This window comes from Terrapene carolina, unplaced genomic scaffold (assembly GCF_002925995.2).
Source record: "Terrapene carolina triunguis isolate 2854851 unplaced genomic scaffold, T_m_triunguis-2.0 Scaffold176, whole genome shotgun sequence".
Classification (NCBI taxonomy): domain Eukaryota; kingdom Metazoa; phylum Chordata; order Testudines; family Emydidae; genus Terrapene; species Terrapene triunguis.
The window spans coordinates 270,216-291,423 of NW_020664527.1; the positions used below are offsets into that span (position 1 = coordinate 270,216).

A 21,208-nucleotide genomic window follows, 5' to 3' on the forward strand; every position below is an offset into this window, starting at 1 on the left:
GACAGATTTTTGCCCCAGATTCCCTAAATGGCCCCCTCAAGGATTGAACTGACAACCCTGGGTTTAGCAGGCCAATCTCAAACCACTGAGCTATCCCTCTCCAAGAATGTGTGAGTATCAGTAGGAGGTGCTGTGTATTTATACCTCTACTGCCACAAGGACTCCTTGTTTTTGCTGATACAGACTAACACGGCTACCATTCTGAAACTAGTTCCAATATGTTACTCAAAGCTCTGAGGAATAGACTAAACCATGATCTACACACAATTTTTGTACCAATGTAACTATTTTGGTTAGGGGCAATTGTTTTTAAGAAAAAAAGTTAAATCTGTATAACCTCTAGTTTGGCTGAGGTAATTAATTTGGGGGAATAAGTTATACGCTTCGGAACCTTCACACTAGTATACTAGTAGACAAGCCCTTCGCAATTCCTTTCAGACTTGCCCAAACCAAGCTTTCCTTCCAGGCATGATGTTTAGTATCTTCTTGCTGAACAAACACCAACGGTATGCACTTAACTTTAAAAAGTTAACAATACAGTGAACATTAAGTTTAATAGCTGGAAGCAGACATTCCTAGTGAGTACACCTCCTATCTCCTGCCTCCACAGTCTTCTGGCCACATTTCTATAGGATAACTTTCCAAAGCTCTCTTATACATACAATTAACACTCAGGTACTGCATATGTGTAATTACAATAACAGAGACAGAGCTGCTCTGGTAAACAACTGAATGCTTGCCAAGAGCAGCAGGAGAAAGTGAAGTGGAAAGGGAACACAAAGGGTGTAGGGTGAACCATGTCTGCAGACTCATCAGGACTTGGGATGAGAACAGGCTGGGTCACTGACAGAGATGTAATTTCAGGTTGCAGGGGATGCGGACTGAAAGAGAGACCAGAGACCGTGCTGCTCAGGAATAAGTAGATTACAAACAGGCAGGTCCTTCGCAAAGAGTGCAGGGGGAGGAAGATAAGAAAATACTCCAATTTCCTTTGTCTAAATTTGGGACCCTTCCTAAAATATAAAGCCAGACTATTCACAATCACAGAAGAGTTGAAACTCCCATGGCCACATCTTAATACACCTCTACCCCGATATAACACGACCCAATATAACACGAATTCGGATAGAACGCTGTAAAGCAGTGTTCCCGGGGGGCAGGGCACTCCGGCGGATCAAAGCAAGTTCGATATAATGCGGTTAGGTTTTTTTGGCTCCCGAGGACAGCGTTATATCGGGGTAGAGGTGTATTTGGAATTTTTAAATTTAAAATGGCATATTTTATTTTCTATATCACACTTATCTGTTTTTCCTTGAATACAAAAAAGGAGCTTTATTCATTTCACAGACGTACATTTTAAAATTTAGTTACATTTAAATTCCTGTTGGGACATTGTCAAGTACCATTTCCAACAAAGGTTCTGAAATCAAAATAGCCATCAATCCTACTCTATGGCTTCTCCTAAGCCAGGGGTGGGCAAACTTTTTGGCGCAAGGGCCACATCTGGGTGGGGAAATTGCATGCAGGGCCATGAATGTAGGGCCGGGGCAGGGGTGCAGGAGGGAGTGCGGGGTGTGGGAGGTGGTGAAGTGTGCAGGAAGGGGCTCAGGGCAGGGGGCTGGGGCGCAGGAGGGTGTACAAGGGGGGCAAGGGCAAGGGGTTGGGATGCAGGATGGTGCGGGGTGCAGCAGGGGACTCAGGGCAGGGGGTTGAGGTGCGGGAGGGAGCTCAGGGAAGGGGTTTGGGATGCAGGCTCCGCACGGCGCCGCTTACATGAAGTGGCAGCAGGGCTAAGGTGGGCTCCCTGCCTGCCCTGGCCCCGCACCACTCCCGGAAGCAGCCGGCACCATGTCCCTGCGGCCCCTAGGGACGGGGGGCAGAGGGCTCCATGCGCTGCCCTTCCCTGAGGGTACCCCCCTCGAAGCTCCCATTGGCCGCAGTTCCCTGTTCCCGGCCAATGGGAGCTGTGGGGGGAGGTACCCACAGGGGAGGGCAGCGCGTGGAACCCTCTGCCCCCCCTCCCCAAGGGCCGCAGGGACGTGGTGCCGGCCGCTTCCAGCCTTGGCACAGGGCCCACGGCACCACGGGGGGTGGCAATCCCCATGGGCACCTGATGGTCCGGATCCAGGCCGTGGGTCATAGTTTGCCCACCCCTGTCCTAAGCACTCACTAACTTTCAGAATTACCTACAGGTGCGACGCAATTCTGGCAGCAATAAAGTGCGTATATTTACATCATGTCTTTTCCAGGCTAACACTGGAGCAGAGGCAAACTAGTCTCTTCCATTCCTCTGCCATTTGCTACTGCGTCTATCTGTTCTATGGTATTGAGATTGACTGTTCTGCCCTCCCTGCTAAAGATTCCTCTTAAGATTTCTTTTGGGTGCCCTCGTTTCCCCACACTAGTTGGTTTCCACTTGACAACTTCATGTGGGAGTCTGTGTGTTGGCATCTGGAGTACATGCCCCCAAAATGTCTAGTACTTTCTTCTGAGGGTGGAAACAAGCCGCTGATTGGTGATTTCTTAGATCTCTTCATTGGTAATGAAGTTTTTCCAACCAATGCCAAGAATCTTTCATAGGCACTTATTTTCAAAAGCATCTAGTTTTCAGTATAACATCTCTAGCTCTTGTATATTAGCACAGATTACATTTGAACTGTAAATTTTCCATTTTGTTCTGGTGCTATATATCTGATTTCTATACGTTGTTAAGTTTAGTAAATGCTATGGATGCCTTTTCTACCATTGAGGTCACTTCCTTCTTGAGGTCTCCATTGGCCAATATGGTGCTGCCCAGATAGATGAACTGTTCCCTGATATTTTTGCATTCTAATGTGATGTTACTACTTGATGTCTGGGTTTCAAGGATGTTTGTTTTACCATCGCTAATTCTAAGCCCTGCATGGTCTGAGGTTTTTGATGGGCTGTCTTTGTAACTATTCGGAGATGTCACTCAGTAATGCAGTATCAGCAAAGTCTAGGTCTTCTAGGCATTTGCCATTTACCCATGCTATACCACTGTTTGTGTTGCTAATACACTTCTACAGTATCCAGACCATGGGAATGCCAAACAATAATAAAATAAAGATAAAATACAGCCCTGTTACATGCCAGTGTTCAGATTGAACCACTCTGTTGTCTGGTTGTTCACCCTTCCAGGGTGAAGAAAGTGTGCACAGCTTTCTTTATATACAGTATATAAAAAGAATTTGCAAAAAAACTCTTATAAAATAAGAATTACATCCTACAGCAGTAAACAAATATGATCGAGAGATCAGCCTCAGAAAAGATTCACTTCATGTAAAAGAACACCTTCTTTGTCAACAGAACAGTTTAGAGTTTCCGTAAAAATCGAGACATTTTTCTTTCAGCATTGGAAGGAATGTTTCTCAAGCTAAGATCAGATTCAATTTCAAGGGGGAAAAAAAGAACCACTTTCAACAATGTTGACCACTTGATTCCACAACAGAAAAAGCGAATGCAAAACACAGTAAAATCTTGGGGTGTTGTCTATCTCCAGGCTCAGACATTCTGATATAATGTATCAATTAATAATAATGGTCAACAAAGTAAGTGGATGAGATCAAATAGAAAAATCAGAAATGTACAGCAGAGGTTCAAGAAAAAGATATATTGGAGCATGAAACAAACCACAAATTATATATTTGTGAGGGTTCCTGAAATACGCCAGAAGCTGGCATCAATGGAGGCAACATCACAATGAAGAAGGCTATTCAATATTTGAGTAAAACATAGTAATCCTCAAAATATTTCTAAGTTTTCCTAACCAAATCTTTATAAAATTTATTAAGGTGAGTTTTACATGTTTTTTGGTTCTTATTATGGAATGGTTTCCTATAAGATGCATATTGGAAAACATAATCCCAAGTGTACGTACAAAATGATGGGGTATAAATTAGCTGTTACAACTCAAGAAAGATCTTGGAGTCATTGTGGATAGTTAAGAACATAAGAACGGCCATTACTAGGTCAGACCAAACGTCCATCTAGCCCAGTATCCTGTCTTCTGACAGTGGCCAATGCCAGGTACCCCAGAGGGAATGAACAGAACTGGTAATCATCAAGTGATCCATCCCGTGGCCCATTCCCAGCTTCTGTCAAACAGAGGCTAGGGACATCATCCCTGCCCATCCTGGCTAATAGCCATTGATGGATCTATCCTCCATGAATTTATCTAGTTTTTTTTTGAACCCTGTTATAGTCTTGGCCTTCACAACGTCCTCTGGCAAGGAGTTCCACAAGTTGACTGTGCGTTATGTGAAAAAATACTTCCTTTTGTTTGTTTTAAACTTGCTGCCTATTAATTTAATTTGGTGACCCCTAGTTCTTGTGTTATGAGAAGGAGTAAATAACACTTCCTTATTTACTTTCTCTACACCAAGTTCTCTGAAAACATCCGCTTAATATGCAGCAGCAGTCAAAAAATCTATCAGAATGTTACAACTCATTAGGCAAGGGATTGATAGGGAGACAGAAAATACCATAATGTCATTATATAAAACCATGGTACGCCCACAGCTTGAAGACAGCGTGCAGTTATGGTCACCCCATCTCAAAAAAGATATATTAGAAATGGAAAAGGTACTACAGACAAGGGCAACAAAAATGATTAACAGTATCGAACGGCTTCCATAAAAAAGTCCCATAAGAAACCTGGGACTGTTCAACTTGGAAAAGAGACGACTAAGTGGGATATGCTATAGGTCTATAAAATCACAAATGGTGTGGAGAAAGTGAATAAGGAAGTATGATTTCACATAACAGACGTCCTGGGGTCACCCAATTAAATTAATAGGCAGTAGGTTTAAAGCAAACAAAAGGGAGTATTTCTTCACACAATGTACTGTCAATCTATGGAACTTGTTGCCAGGGGACGCTGTGAAGGCCAAAGGTATAACTGGGTTAAAAAAACCAATTAGATAAATTCATGGAGAATAGATCCATCAATGGCCATTGCCAAGATGGTGAGGGATGCAATCCCATGCTCTGGGTGTCCCTAAGTCTCTGAATGCCAGATACTGGGACTGGATAACAGGGGATGGATCATTTGATAATTGCCCTGATCTGCTCATTCCATTTGAAATACCTGGCATTGGCCACTGATCGAAAACAGGATACTGGGCTAGATGGACCATTGGTCTGACCCAGAATGGACATTCTTATGTTCTTATGATGATCATACACCATAATATAAACATATTTATTTAGGAAATAGAAATTCAAGTTTGGAAAAAATGCTAGTTAAGTATTTTAAGTAGAAAATAAGTCAGGAATAATTTTGTACCTAATTTTATTTCCTGAAAACCCACTGCAGACACAAAATATGTCTACAAAAATTGAGAATCAGGTCCATAAAAAGCAGTAGTTATTGTAGTCTTTTGTTTCCAAATCTAGTACCAAATTCTCTGATATTGAATTTCTCCAACATAACTGTCTCTCATAGAAAATATAGTATTCTCCTACTTGGATTAGCTGAAATTTAATCAAAATTAAAGATACTCCTGAAAACTTCATCACTCTTTAGTACATTTTAAAGATTTCTTGCTTTTAAAGTAAAATCTTTCACAATCAGACCAATGTAGGGTTTTCAGCAGACTCTAAAAGAAAAGTGAGCAAAGCTGTGCATTTCCAAAGCCAGTTTATGTAAGCAAACGTGTTATTGTAAGTAAAATGTATGTGCACTATTGCTAAGACATGCAGCACCACCACACACTTTATTCCTCCCATGGAGCACTCTGACAGGCATAGAACCAGCATGGTAAGAAGCGCACACAAAAATGCTTTAGCACTTTGTACTTTGATGATAATTAACTCCTTAGAAATACAGAAAATAGAACATGCTTTTGAAACAATAGTTTGCACAATCCTTGCAGCTTACTAGACTATATGCCTGGCTGCCATATTTAAAGTACAACAAGCTTTCCTATTAAAACGTCATAGTCTTCTGCCCAATATGGTGCATAAAGATATTACAATCTTTAAATTTAAAGAGCACAGCTATATGAAAAACAGGGTTTTCTTAAATTAATTTCCTTATCTACCATATGTTATAAGCCCTATCTTGGATTTTAAAACAGGTTTATTAATTTTGTTTATTTTCACGGTTTATGCTGTATTTCTTTTTTGGATTTCTATTAGCTTGGAAAATGACAAACTTGTCGCACATTTGATTTTTGCTTATAATCAGTTTCTAATCAATTTCACTATCGGGTTCTCATGCTGTAATATTTAGGTTACAAACAATTGTAAAGCAATGTTTATTTTTAAAAAATTACCTTACCCATTCATAAGCTGAATTTTTTTTAGTAAAAAAGGGAAGCACCAAAGAAGGGGATCGGCTTATGAACGGGTACAGAGAGGGAGAAGTGAGACACAGCCCCTCCCCCCAACAGATGGAGCAAGGAGAGGCAGAACAGCCAGCAGAGCCACAAGGGAAAGTCTCTCCGCTTCTGGCCACGCTGCTCTCCCCCCAGCCTCGGAAGCAGCTGCAGCTCCGGGGCTGGCAGGCTGCAGCTGTGCCGCTCGGCCCTGCCCCCCAGAGTAGGCTGTGGCCACGCCGCCTGGCCCGCCGGAGCATGCTGCGGCCGTGCCACCTGGCCCAGCCCGCTGGAACATGCTGTGGCCTCGCCACCCGGTCTGGCCCGCCGAAGCAGGCTGCAGCCGCACTGCCCAGTCTGCCGGAACAGCTCCAGCCAGGCCAGAGACATCCTCCCCTGGCCCTCCCCAGATAAGGTGGAAGGAATGGGATGGGGAGAGTGTGGGGGTCCCGGGCTAGGGGTGGGGTCATGTCCGGGGTGATCACAGGGGTTACTCCCCTGACTCCCAGCTTGTCTCCCCAAAAACATTTCCCCACCAGTTGCTGTCCTGGCCCGTCAGGGTAAGCAGCTGGTGCCCCGGGACACTTTGGGCACATCTTCACTACCCGCCGGATTGGCGGGTAGCGATCGATCTATTGGGGATCGATTTATCGCGTCTAGTGTAGACGCGATAAAATCGATCCCCGATCGCTCTGCCGTCGACTCCGGAACTCCACCGCAGCGAGATGCAGAAGCGGAGTCGGCGGGGGAGCGGCAGCGGTCGACTCGTCGCCGTCCTCACAGCCAGGTAAATCGACCTAAAATACGCAACTTCAGCTACGCGACCCGCCCCCGTAGTGTAGACCTAGCCTTTGTTTATTTAGGTTTACCTCCGTGCCTGCGGACGCTCGAGGTAAACAAACCATCTCAGCCCACCAGCAGCTTATCCTGATGGCCCGGGAGCCAAAGTTTGTTGACCCCTGAATTATAGGGTCGGCTTATGAACGGGTTATAAAATTTTTCCATTTTTACTTCTCCATCGGGGGGGGGGGGTCGGCTTATAAACGAGTATATATATATATATATATCTTTGTTTTTTAAATCTCAAACATTTTACTAGTCGTGTTTTTGAAAAAGTTAATTTTAGAACCTATATTTTAGGCTAAATTTGATCTGACTATCTTAAGAGAGGATAATATATGGTTATTTTTCTTACACTTTATCATCATATCAGTTTTATATTACATATTGAAATTTAATAAATTTGTCATTCATACAAGTAGTTTGTTATTGTCAAAATCCAATATTTTTGTCTAATGTAACTAAAATCCTACCAATATTTTCCCCTGGAAAATTTAAACAGTTTCCTAGTACTTAAAATATTTTAGGCTTTAAACTAAATAGGGGTTTAAAGTGTGGGATAATTTAAAACCACCTGGATCCTATAATTCAAAATGTTAGGGAGGACATTGATGGAATTTTCCAAGTAGAAGACTTTGGAGAAGAATAGGAGCTATTAAAGTTAATTCTGCCTCAAATTAACGATCACAAAGATAGAGGCTATGTATTTTTCTACTGTGGAAAAATGACCTTTGGTTTTATCTGGAAATGGTGAAAGTGTAAGATCAAATGCAAATAGTTACATCACAAGCTAAATAAGAACATGGGTTCTTAAGATTCTAGACATAAGAAAATTCTAAACCTCCTTTAATTTGATGCAGGCTCAATCTTTACGTCTCTCTAGTAGCAACGCTATAGATGGAAAAGCAAAAATGTAGCATGCTTGGCCAGTTCACAGTTTATTTGTTCTTTTCTGCAAGAGATCTCAATAGCAAGCATGCAATGATATAGAATCCTTTAAATCCTACAATTGGCTAGTTAGATAAATGGTTGCAAAGCCAGGTCTTAGTCAAAAGCACACAGAACTAGGATTTTAAAACTCTCTTCTACAAGAAGCAAATCTCTTTTACAGGAAATCAGTGTTATTCAATGGAATTTATGTTGCAGGGAAGAAAATCTTCTGCATATTGGGAGAAATTTTAAAGGCCTATGTGTTCTGAATAATTAGAGGACATTGCTATATTTTGGAAGGGTGGATTCAAAAGGATATTGGACACCATAGCATATTTGATTGGGATGCATTTATGATCTTTTTTTTTCTGAATCAGAAATGCGGTTTGGATATATCTGGTTTTACAACTGATAGCATGTTCAGCAATTCTGTTTGGTATCACAATGGTCTAAAACATTTTCAAGAAGTTTCCTTTGCTTCGAAGGATCAAATTTAAGTATGAGACATTATCGGTCTACTGGTGCTGAAGTGAGAATTACGTACCAGGGTAATGATCTCTACAAAAACTTTGAAGTAACAATAAAAGAAGGCTGTTAACTACCTTAAACAGATTTCACCCGTCTCTGTGATGTTTGGATGCCAGATTCTAGTCAAACATTTTACTTTTGGAGGCTGCCAAAATAAACAACAAACAGAGATTACAATGCTGTCCTTTCAAATCAGTTAAATCACCAACAAACCATTATGAGTTGTACAGTTCCTGGAAGCTAAAATTTAAATTTGGGTGATCTCAGTCCAAGTACTAATGCTAATCTGGCAGTTACCTTATGAAGCAGTTTAAATGGAGCAGAACAGGATATAAAACTACAGTAACACTGCTGCTTTCCCATTCAGTGTTATATTCAGGTTTTCGGCTTTGTAAGCAAGTGGAGGAAGAGCAAAGATTCATTCCAGTGTGATTTCATCTTCTCAATAATTTTCTGCGTAAGGAAAGTATTCCCTATTTTTAAATGTTCACAGAAGTACGGAGGATAACTGTTCCATTTGACTATTTCTTGGGTTTTTAAATCTTGATACAGATTTGTATTATTTTACAGTGACATCACTGAACTCAATTCAGCATGTAGCTCCAACAGATGTTATAGCTCATTTTTAATGCATGTTGATAAATGCACATTTAAAAAAAAAATCAGATTCCAAACCAGAGTCTCATTGCTGAGGAAAATACTGAAGCCTGTTAGTTCTATGGCATGCCCAGCTCCTTAAAATGATGCTCTATACCCCAACCTTGGTGCTGGAGAAAATCTAAAGGGCTGGAATGCTTGGATCCTATCCCAGAGTAGTTCAGTCTCAGTGCCAAGCCTTCAGACAGCCCTTCAGTCACGATCCTATACTCTCTGTCACCTTGAATGGTCACAACACACAAAATCAGCTACGTAGCAATGGCAAACCAAGAGAACCAAGCCATTTTTTAATAGAACAAGAAAATAGAAGAATTCTTTGATCTTCTTTCACTTCAAATTAGATTCATTAGATCAGGGTTCTCTGACGATTAATTTCAGCTGAAAGCACTAAGAATGTGGAATGCTTATTTATATTACAGTAGCATCTGGAGTCCCCAATCAGGATGAGTTGCCAACGTGCTAGGCTTCCCCAGGAACACGTTGGCTTACTATAGGAATGTTTAAGCATACACCAAACGAAATAAGAAGGCAGAGGGAATGGGAGGAATTCGCAGGGAGAGTTTCACATGTGACTGGTGTAACTTCTAGTCTGTACTCCTGAGTAGGCTATTCCAGACTGCTGCAAACAGAAACAGCCTCCAGACCAGATCTTTTCATCTTCAAAGGAACATTCCTATGAAACTTTAGCCACAGAAGTATAACATTGGTGACATCACTAGATATGGGAGATTCTTACCTACAATTTAGCAAAACACAGAGTTATCTGAAATTCCATTATTTGCAGAAAATGCAAATCACAACACAAAGAAGAGCTCTGTGTAAGCTTGTCTCTGACACAGCAGAAGTTGGTCCAATAAAAGATATTACTTCATCTACCTTGTCTCAACTGAGAAAAATGACAAATACTCACCACCATGTTATAGGCATCAGGAACCTCAATTTCAAACTGAAATTTTCCTCCTTGGTAATAACCCTCATCTATTAAAGAAACACAACATAAACAATTAAAGAGAAAGAGAAACAAATGTTAAATTTGCACAAAGAAGATACAGTATAGTCATCATTACTTAGATTATGATCATCACAACATCATTGAAATATTCCATTATACTTGCACCATATCTTTTTAAAATATGTGATTTTACTGTCAGCCTTACATCTCTAACCTTGCTTGCTTTCATGCTTTCTTCCATACCAACACCTCTGCATAGAGCACCTTCCCCAAGCTGATGGAGAAGGCCAGTACTATCTCATTATTCAAATCCATCTGCAAGACCCCCTTTATGAACACCTGGCAATAACAACTACACTGATATAGTTAAAGCAGTACAATCTCCTTGGTGTGGTTATATTGATATACAGATGCTTATAGAGGTATAGTTTATACCCATATAGGAGGGGAAAAAGCTTTACCATCTAAAGGACCTTTAAAGTAGTATAACTGTGTCCACACTAGAGGTTGTAGTAGTATAACTAATTTGGTTTAAAAAAAAAAAAATCACACTTTTAACGAAAATCATGAGACCGGTACAAAAAGACCAGGCCTAAGTAACTCAGTCCTGAAAATACTGCAAAGTGGTCAATGGTTAGATTGAAAATTCAGATGCTACTGATGGACAAAATTCCTTGAGTTTTTAATCAACGTGGTTTCTGAGAAACTATGGTATTTCCTTATATTCAAAATATGTTCAATGGAAAAAAGTTTGGGCTTTGCAACATGATTGTAAGAAAACTAAAAGATATTGTTTTTATGTTTAATATTTTTCCACAGTAGAGCCTAAAAATAAGGTTGTGGCTTCCCAACTTTCTGTAGTATTCTTGTTCTTCACCACTCTCTCTTGCTTTCTCCCCTTTTCCCCATAACTGTTTTAGATAAATATTCCTTAGAAAACAGATAAAATGGTACATGTCTTGGTACTTCATAAATTAATCTAAAGAGTTCTGTTGACAAGCATGTGGACAAGGGGGATCCAGTGGATATAGTGTACTTAGATTTTCAGAAAGCCTTTGACAAGGGCCCTCAAAGGCTCTTAAGCAAAGTAAGCTGTCATGGGATAAGAGGGAAGGTCCACTCATGGAGCGATAACTGGTTAAAAGAATGGAGAGAAGTAAATAGTGGTATCCCCCGGGGGTCTGTACTGGGACCAGTACTAGTCAACATATTCATAAATGATCTGGAAAAAGGGGTAAACAGTGAGGTGGCAAAATTAGCCGAGGATACAAAACTATTCAAGATAGTTAAGTCCAAAGCAGATTGTGAAGAGCTACAAAGGGATCTCTCAAAACTGGGTGACTGGGCAACAAAATGGCAGATGAAATTCAATGTTGATAAATGCAAAGTAATGCACATTGGAAAACATAATCCCAACTATACATACAAAATGATGGGGTCCAAATGAGCTATTACCACTCAAGAAAGAGATCTCGGGGTCATTGTGGATAGTTCTCTGAAAACATCCACTCAACGTGCAGCGGCAGTCAAAAAAGCAAACAGAATGTTGGGAATCATTAAGAAAGGGATAGATGATAAGACCGAAAATATCATATTGCCTCTATATAAATCGATGGTACGTCCACATCTTGAATACTGCGTGCAGATGTGGTCACCCCATTTCAAAAAAGATATATTGGAATTGGAAAAGGTTCAGAAAAGGGCAACAAAATAATTAGGAGTTTGGAACAACTTTCATATGAGGAGAGATTAAGAAGATTGGGACTTTTCAGCTTGGAAAAGAGACGACTAAAGTGGGATATGACAGAGGTCTACAAAATCATGACTGGTGTGGAGAAAGTAAATAAGGAAGCGTTATTCACTCCTCCTCATAACACAAGAACTAGCGGTCACCAAATGAAATTAATAGGCAGCAGGTTTAAAACAAACAAAAGGAAGTATTTCTTCACATAACGCACAGTCAACCTGTGGAACTCTTTGCCAGAGGATGTTGTGAAGGCCAAGACAATAATAGGGCTAAATAAAGAACTAGATAAATTCATGGAGGATAGGTCCATCAATGGCTATTAGCCAGGATGGGCAAGGATGATGTCCCTAGCCTCTGTTTGCCAGAAGCTGGGAATGGGCGACAGGGGATGGATCACTTGAACATTACCTGTTCTGTTCATTCCCTCTGGAGCACCTGGCATTGTTCACTGTTGGAAGACAATATACTGTCTTTGGTCTGACCCAGTATGGCTGTTCTTATGTTCTTGTTCTAAAATACTGTCCACAATACTTCCCAATTCCTCCATGGACAGGCCACGAGCAATAAAGAAAAATTCACTGTCCATGACCTTTACTGTAAATACCCCTGACTAAATCTTAGTTGGGGGCCCCGGAACCGCTGCTCCCTGGTGGACCCCGGGGCCAGACACAACAGCCACTGCTCAGGCAGTCCCTGGGGCCAGCTGCCAGGGGCCGCCGAGCAGTGGCTGTTCTAGCTGCCCCCAGGGCCAGCCGCACTGGCTGCTGCTTGGGGGGATCTGGGGGCAGCTGCCCGGGGCCACTTGAGCAGCGGTTGGTGTGGCTGTCCCCGGGGCCGCAGGAGCAGCTGGCCCCGGAGCCAGCTGCTCGGGCAGCCTTGGGGTCAGCCACGTTGGCTGCTGCAGAAGTCATGGAGGTCGCAGAAAGTCACGGAATCCATGACTTCCATGATCTCTGTGACAGACACTCAGCCTTACTCATGTCGTCATGCTGCCAGGACTATAGTCAGTTCCCATCTTCTGTCTCTTTGTCAAGCTTCCTGTTGAGCGACAGCTCGTAAGATGTCACTACGGGTATGTCTACACTACAATAAAAGACCTGTGGCATGGCCTCAGCTGGTCAGGGTCAGCTGACTCATGCTCCTGAGGCTCAGGTTGGGCTGTGAGACTCCGAAAGGGGGAGAGGGTCTTAGAGCCCAGGATCCAGCCCAAGCCGGAACATCTATACACCAATATTTTTAGCCCCACAGACCAAGCTCTGTGATCCCAAGTCAGATGACCTCAGCTCTGAGCCTCAGTGCCACGGATTTTTATTCAATGTAGACATACATGGTCTGGCTGTGTCATGGGGGAGGAGGGATAGCTCAGTGGTTTGAGCACTGGCCTGCTAAACCCAGGGTTGAGAGTTCAATCCTTGAGGGGGCCATTTAGGGATCTGGGGCAAAAATCTGTCTGGGGATTGGTCCTGCTTTGAGCAGGGGGTTGGACTAGATACCTCCTGAGGTCCCTTCCAACCCTGATATTCTATGATTCTATGATAGTGTAAGAGGCACAGGAGAGAGTCCTGGAATGGAAAAGGAGATGGTCAGGGGCTCACGATCTTGGGGCCCCTCCTGCTGTCTGAGGGAATGTGGGATGCTGCAGGGGTCACTGCAAGTGACCAGGATCAAACAAAAAATGTCAGGCTTCAATTATGTCATGGGGTCTAAAGACTATGAGGACAGGCTGGGGCTGGTCTTCCCCATCCCCTCAAGCAGCATCCGCAGCTGCCTCAATGCAGAACATTAGTACACAACCCACACAAACTGTACACTTCGTATTCTGTGTTGTAATTGAAATCAATATATTTGAAAATGTAGAAAAACATCCAAAAATATTTATAATCAATTTCAATTGGTATTCTCTTGTTGAACAGTGTGATTAAAACAGCAATTAACTGCAATTAATTTTTTTAGTTAATCATGAGTTAACTGCAACGGACAGCCCTACAGAATATCTTTAAAATGTTTTTTCTCTTTAGATACAACTCATACCAAACGAAAATCACTACTCCACACTATGACTGAAGAGTCTTTCAACAAAACATCTCTGATTTAAATTATGCAGCTAGCTACAGAATTATCAATCCTTCTCCCCAACAAATTATTTCAGATTTTACCATCTTTCTTCTTAGTGTTTTTGAGTAAGGAGGAGTCTTCAATACACTGTAATAAAATGAATACACCGCCAACTTCCAGCCACTGATTTTTTTTGGCAATGCTGCTAATGCTAATTCAATCTTTAATATATACACATTTATCCTTACAGTTACTAATTCCTGTTGATTAAATGGAGACAGCAGCCAGCTGGGTTTCATTATAGCAAGCTATCAAAACAGATGTTACTGAACTTGAATCATTCTGTTACAACAAGGCGAAGTGCTGTATTATTGACATACAAACTCAGTCCGATACCGTGGTCTAATCAAAAATGGATGCCTAAAGTTCAAGTCAAAGGGAGCTGCTGGATGCTCAATACTTTGAAAATTAATCCTAAATATGGATTCTAAATATAGATTTGAGCCTAATTTTAAGCACCATTTTTGTTTTTAATAGCTACAACATCAATAACTGATCAGACAATAATCTCCTTTACAGACTATATACAGAGGTATATGTAGTTGTTGTCCAGTAGAGCTTGTCAAGGACAATGATGTGCAGTGTACTCAAGGATACTAAATCTCAAATGTGGTACAAAGCTCATAAAAATAAAAGACCAATAAAAATAAAGCATGACTCACTGGTGACAATGTGCTTCTAACTCTGGGAAACAAATGCTATATTCCACTAGACTGCAGCAGCTCAATAATGGTGAGCTACCCCTACCAGCTGCACTCTGAGTGCTTTGGAGGGACATCTACTGCTCTGTATCCATTCTTCAACTAATTCTTAAGTGTTCTGAAGACCTCTGAATATAATAGCAAACAATGTGCCTACTCAATTGAGCCTTCAGTTGTGTTAGGCCCCGCAAAGGCCAAACTCACTCCGAAGGTTACTAGTGTATACACCAAATAGTTATAATATGGTAGAGACGACAAAAAAATAAAGTAAGTTATTCATTCTTTTGTACACCATAAACCACGCAGCACAATTCCGTCCCACTAGGGATTCCAGCATTCTATTTTCCCTTTCAGCTGCCCTTGTGCTCATAACCCTTCACCAAACTACCTTCCTCCACCAAACCAGCCGTACCACCAAACATCCACAACTACTAGTGTTTGGGTGGGTATCGGGGAGGAATAATATGTTAAAGGAGTGTGTACAGCAAGGTGAAAGGCATGCAGAATTAAGGTTGCAGTACATGGTATATGACAGTTGTGGTAATGGTAATTTTTGTGCTAGTGAGTGGAGTAAAGGGTGTATGCAATGGCAACTGACAACTTTTCATATCCTTGATTTTGTGGGTTTGCGTCAGGTACGTCATGTATGCAGCAATCTTAACTGATTCACAATTCTTTTGTATTAATTATTTACGCCTCTATAGAAAAAAGTGTTTGCAAATGTTCGTGCATACACACATGCATTTATGTAAAAGAAAATTAAATCCACCAAAAGATCTACAGAATCTTAACTAACTGACAAACCCACAAAGCAGGAATACAAATTCCAAAGGATTCCAAGCAAGCACAAGAGTGTGCACATAGACTACCACCTTCCCGCCAGATGCAAACACGGAGAAAAAACAAACGACTCCAACTATCTCCTTGCATACCAAGGCAATCAGGCCGACAAAAATCCTCCAAATAGTTCAAGAACCCCAGAGGAAACACAGGATCTCAATTTCATATAGGAATGACAGGCCTGTTAAACCACACTCCTCAGGAAAAGTGCACAAAAAATTGCAGATACAAAGAGAGGGCTGAAAGTTAGGTAACCCTCAAAGTATATCTCGAGGTAAAGAAACTAGTGAACCTCAGCACACTTCATCCATTTACAAAGAGCATGGGTCAGTATGGACTTCCATACCTCTGATCCAGCAAGTACAAGAGACCTATACAGTCACAGTGCAGGCCCATGGCATCATCTTGTGAGGCTGCCTAAAGGAGGGGGCAAAGGAATCCACTTCTCAACTGTGGAGAATGAAATTAAACTTCTCAATCTCTTAAAGAGATTGCTAAAACTATCTTTCCCCCCCCTTACATTTGCATTAATCTATATTATTACTACACACACTTTTTTCCTCTACAACTCCATGTGCACTTTGCTACAGTACGTCTATATTATTTTTACTGTGTTTCATATTATAAAACGATTTTTTAAATATAAAGGTGCAATACAGGAATCTAAATTTAACATCCTTGTGGTGGGGCCGGGACACCAAAGAAGTCCACCACGGTAGCATTTAACTTCAAAAGGGGGAACTATACAAAAATTAAGCTAGCTAGCTGAACGGAAATTAAAAGGAACAGTCATAAGAGTGAAATGCCTACAAGCTGCATGGAAACTTTTTTAAAACACTGTAATACAGGCTCAAATTAAATGTACAATAGAATCTCAGCGTTAGGAACACCAGAGTTACAAACTGACCAGTCAATCACATACCTCATTTGGAAACAGACGTACACAATCAGGCAACAGCAGAAACCCCACCCAAAAAAGCAAATAAAGTAAAGAACTGTGTTAAATATAAACTACTAAAAAAAAGAGAAAGCAGCATTTTTCTTCTACATAGTAAAGTTTCAAAGCTGTATTAAGTCAATGTTCAGTTGTAAACTTTTGAAAGAACCACCATAATGTTTTGTTAAGAGTTATGAACATTTCAGAGTTACAAACAACCTCCATTCCCGAGGTGTTCCTAATTCTGAGGTTCTACTGTCAACCCCAAATTTTAAAAAATTGTAACAGGACCAAAACACGCCACTATGGATAAACAACAGAATAAAAGATGCAGTTAGAGGCAAAAAAGGCATCTTTTAAAAATTGGAAGTAAAATCCTACTAAGGAAAATAGAAAGGAGCATAAACTCTGGCAAGTCAAGTGTAAAAGTATAATTAGGCAGGCCGGCCAAAAAAGAATTTGAAGACCAACTAGGAAAAGACACAAAAGTAACAGCAGAAATTTTTTTAACTACCATCAGAAGCAGGAAGTCTGCCAAACAATCAGCAGGGTCACTGGACGATCAGGGTGTTAAAGGAGCACTCAAAGAAGACAAGGCCAATGTGAAGAAGCTAAATGAATTCTTTACACTGGTCTTCACAACAGAGGATGAGAGATTCCCACACATGAGCTATTCTTTTTAGGTGACAAGTCTGAGGAACTGTCCCAGACTGAGGTGTCAATAGAGGAGGTTTTGGAACAAATCAATAAATAAAACAGTAATAAGTCACCAAGACCAGATAGTATTCACCCAAGAGTTCTGAAGAAACTCAGTTGTGAAATTGCAGAATTACTAACTGTGGTATGTAATATATTGCTTAAATCAGCCTTTGTACAAGATGACTGGAGGATAGTTAATGTAATGCTAATTTTTTTTAAAAAAAGGCTCCAGGGGCAATCCTGGCAATTACAGGCCAGTACGCCTAACTTCAGTACTAGGCAAATTGGTTGAAACTATAGTAAAGAACATAATTATCAAACACATAGATGAACACAATATGTCGGTGAAGAGTCAACATGGCTTTTGTAAAGGAAAATCATGCCTCAGCAATCTACTAGAATTGTTTAATGGGGTCAACAAACATGTGGCAAGGGTGATTCAGTGGATATAGTGTACTTGGACTTTCAGAAAGTCTTTGACAAGGTCCCACACTAAAGGCTCTTGAGCAAAGTAAGCAGTCCTGGGATAAGATGGAAGGTCCTCTCATGGATCAGTAACTGGTTAAAAGACAGGAAACAAAAGGGAAGTTTTCAGAATGGAGAGAGATAAATAGCAGTGTCACCCAAGATCTGCACTGGGACCAGTGCTGTTCAACATATTCATAAATGATCTAGAAAATGGAATAAACAGGTTCAACAAAGAATTAGATAAGTTCAAGGAGGATAGGTGCATCAATGGCTATTAGCCAAGATGGCTACACCTCTGACTACCAGAAGCTGGGACTAGAAGACGGGATGGATCACTCAACAATTGCCCTGTTCTGTTCATTCCCTCTGAAGCATCTGGCATTGGCCATTGTTGGAAGACAGGATACTGGGCTAGATGGAGCATTGGTCTGACCCAGTATGACCATTCTTATGTTCTAAATCTGACTATAATGAATACAAATCACATATTACATATTATTTTCACTCATTTTAAAGAGAGACTTACATGATAAACTTTCTCAAAAGACAAACCAGTATTATTGTCTTGCCCTATAGCAGGAGTGGGCAATAATTTTTGCAGAGGGGGCCACTTCACGAATTTTGGTAAGTCGTCATGGGCCACACATTTCTACTATATTAATGGAGGGGATGTGGGGTCTGGGAGGGAGTTTGGATGCAGGAGGGGATTCTGACCTGGGTCAGGGGATTGGGGTGCGAGCTCCGGCCAGGAGGTGCTTACCACAGGCAGCTCCCGGCCGGCGGTGCAGCAGGGCTCAGGAAGGCTGCCTGCCTGCCATAGCCCCACGCTGCTCCCGGAAGCGGCTGCAGCCGGCTGCTGCTGGCATGTCTCTGCGCGCCCCTTGGGGGTAGGAGGGACAGTGGGTCTCCGTGCACTGCCCGTGCCCGCAAGCACCGCCCCCACAGCTCCCATTGGCCGGTTTCATGTGACAGCATGGCATCCTCCAACAAGTGGTTAACCTCCCCAAAATGGTAGTTCTTTACATGAGAGTCACAACACTACTATGGACTGGTACAGAAAGAATAAGGATACCATTTTTTCTCAAGAACGGCAATACAAGGGAAAAGTTAAAGTATGTGAAGCTATTGCACCCACCAAAAATAGTGTTCTAAAGTAAAAAAAAATAAAATATTTTTAGAAGGCTACTATATAGGGATGGCCCATAAAAAAGGGGGGGGGGGGGGGGGCGGGAAACTAATGCCCAAGGGAAGGGGAGGGATATGTGATTGCCATTCTAATTCCAGAGACGACCTTTTTACTAGATAAAGTTATGTCTTTAAGCAGCAATCCAAGAGTGTATTCATCCCTTCCCCTTCGATTTAATCTTAAATTTAATTTTTCTTTATAATCTAAATGTATTACTAATTAGTTAATGTTTGTAAGGACTGGAAGATTAAAAAGTGCCACGTAAGTGCAAAGTATTATTACATCCAATTTACGGTTTTAAATGAAGAATGTCCGATAACTAGGACAGGCCACAAAGGATACAGTTGAAAGCAAGTCCTCCAGTCAGTGGCTCTGAACTTTCATACTTGCCAATATTTAAAGCTATAAATAGGTGTATTTGGGGAAGGGGGGAAAAAAAGAACCTATTAACTCAACTGAAATGTTAAATAGGCCTGAAACAAAGCCCACGCCACTCTGAACACCCTAAATTATGAGGTAATGTGGGGAAAACATTCAACTGGGAGAACATGTAGTTTACTCAAAGAGGGGCAGATAGCACTTCTGTACTAGCTTTCCAATTTCACCCCTAGGACTTTCCAGCAAGATCTCAACAAGTTTAAATCAGTAAATACAACTGGTGTCAATGCATTACATTATTTAATTTAACATTCAGGGTTTTATAAATAAATTACTGTACACAGACTAATTTCTAATGTAGGCAGCCTATGTTTCAATATATTAAAAGTTATATATACCAGACACTTTACTTACATTTATAGCAAATACTTATCCTTTTTTAATTTAAGCAGATCTAGTTTCTGATAAAAAACAAAAACAAAAAAAACCTAGATTTTTTTCCTGCAGGATTTGGAAATAAAAAAATTTAGTATGAGAGGTTAACAAGCACATATTTTAACATTTATACAGAGAGCTTTTAATTAGTGGGGGTTATCTTTAGGCAAAATATCTTTTGTGAGTAAAATATTAGTGTTTTAAATTGTTTGCCTTGAACTATATAAAAACTGACGGCCTCTGAAGCAACACACTCCCACAAAGTTAGTTCCCAGAAAACAAGAAAGATCTGTAAGGACTGTTGGCCCCCTGGGCAAACATTGATCAACCCCAGAAAAACGTATATTTTGAGAGACAAGATAGTATCGTTTATTGGATCAGCTTCTTTTTCCCAAAAAATGTCATCCAATAAAAGATATTACCTCATCCACTTTGTCTCTGATACCCTGGGTCCAATACAGCTACAACAGTGCATACATGTTACATTTTGAGTATTTTAGGTGTATATTTCATGAAGACCAAATATTATTCTCTTCAAACTTAAAACTCAGAATCTTGTTTGCACACCTGTCTGAGGGCACACACTTTACATATTAGCTACTATAAAATCATTTCTGAGGCACATAATTTACAAGCATCCTAATTATGACATAGAGGTCCTGAATCAGATGATAGAGACAGTATTCATTAAATGCAAATCCTCATTTATGTTAATATAAATAAATCTATTACAACTCTGACATACCCAAAAGGCACATGTTCAAAACAATTAAACTCCTGTGATAAACAGAAATAAAATGCGTAATTACTGTACTAACTGGATTTCTGCAGTTTAGTATAATAATTTGTATGTGACAGGGGCTTCCTTTTCACAAACAAGCAGCAGAACTCTGATAATTTTTGGCTATAACTAGGCTGCTTCCTCCTGCTACAAACGGAGTTGACATTGAGCTTTCAAAGTAGTTTCCTATAATAAGAGTTTGATCCTGCAAATATTTACAACTCGACCGAGTGTTTGTTATTTTGAGTAGTTCCATTGATTACAGGTAACTAGAACAGGGAGTGGTCATAATGAAGCAGCACAAGAATAGCTCAGGGAGAAAACGGAGAAAAGACTATTTTCCACAGACCCCTGTTGATTGGCATTAATTAGATTACCCTCCCCTTTAACTCTTTATTAATCCAGTCACATATCAGTCACTCCATTATTTTCACTGGGATCAATGTCAGGCTGACAGGCCTAAGATTACCTGTTTACCATTTTAAAATATTGGCAAAACGTTAACTTTCTTCTAGTCCTTTGGAAGTTCCCCAGTGTTCCAAGAGTACTGAAAATCAACATTAGCGGGCTAACGAGCTCCTCAGACAGCTCTTTTAAAATTCCTGGATGCAAATTATCCGGACCTGCTGATTTAAAAGAGTCTAAATTTAGTAGCTGCTGATCAAAATCCTCCTGG

At 40.8% G+C, this 21,208-nt stretch overlaps 1 protein-coding gene across 1 annotated transcript in view; it reads right to left on the minus strand.

The window, feature by feature from the left end:
• The window catches only part of LOC112106291 (NEDD8-conjugating enzyme UBE2F), a 129,657-nt gene that overhangs the window by 68,799 nt on the left and 39,650 nt on the right, over positions 1-21,208 (minus strand). The window contains exons 5-6 of the mRNA XM_026654014.1: positions 10,204-10,271; positions 8,711-8,781 (exon numbers count right to left, since the gene is read on the minus strand). Coding sequence (XP_026509799.1) covers positions 8,711-8,781; positions 10,204-10,271 — 139 coding nt within the window. The remainder of the gene's footprint in view (positions 1-8,710; positions 8,782-10,203; positions 10,272-21,208) is intronic.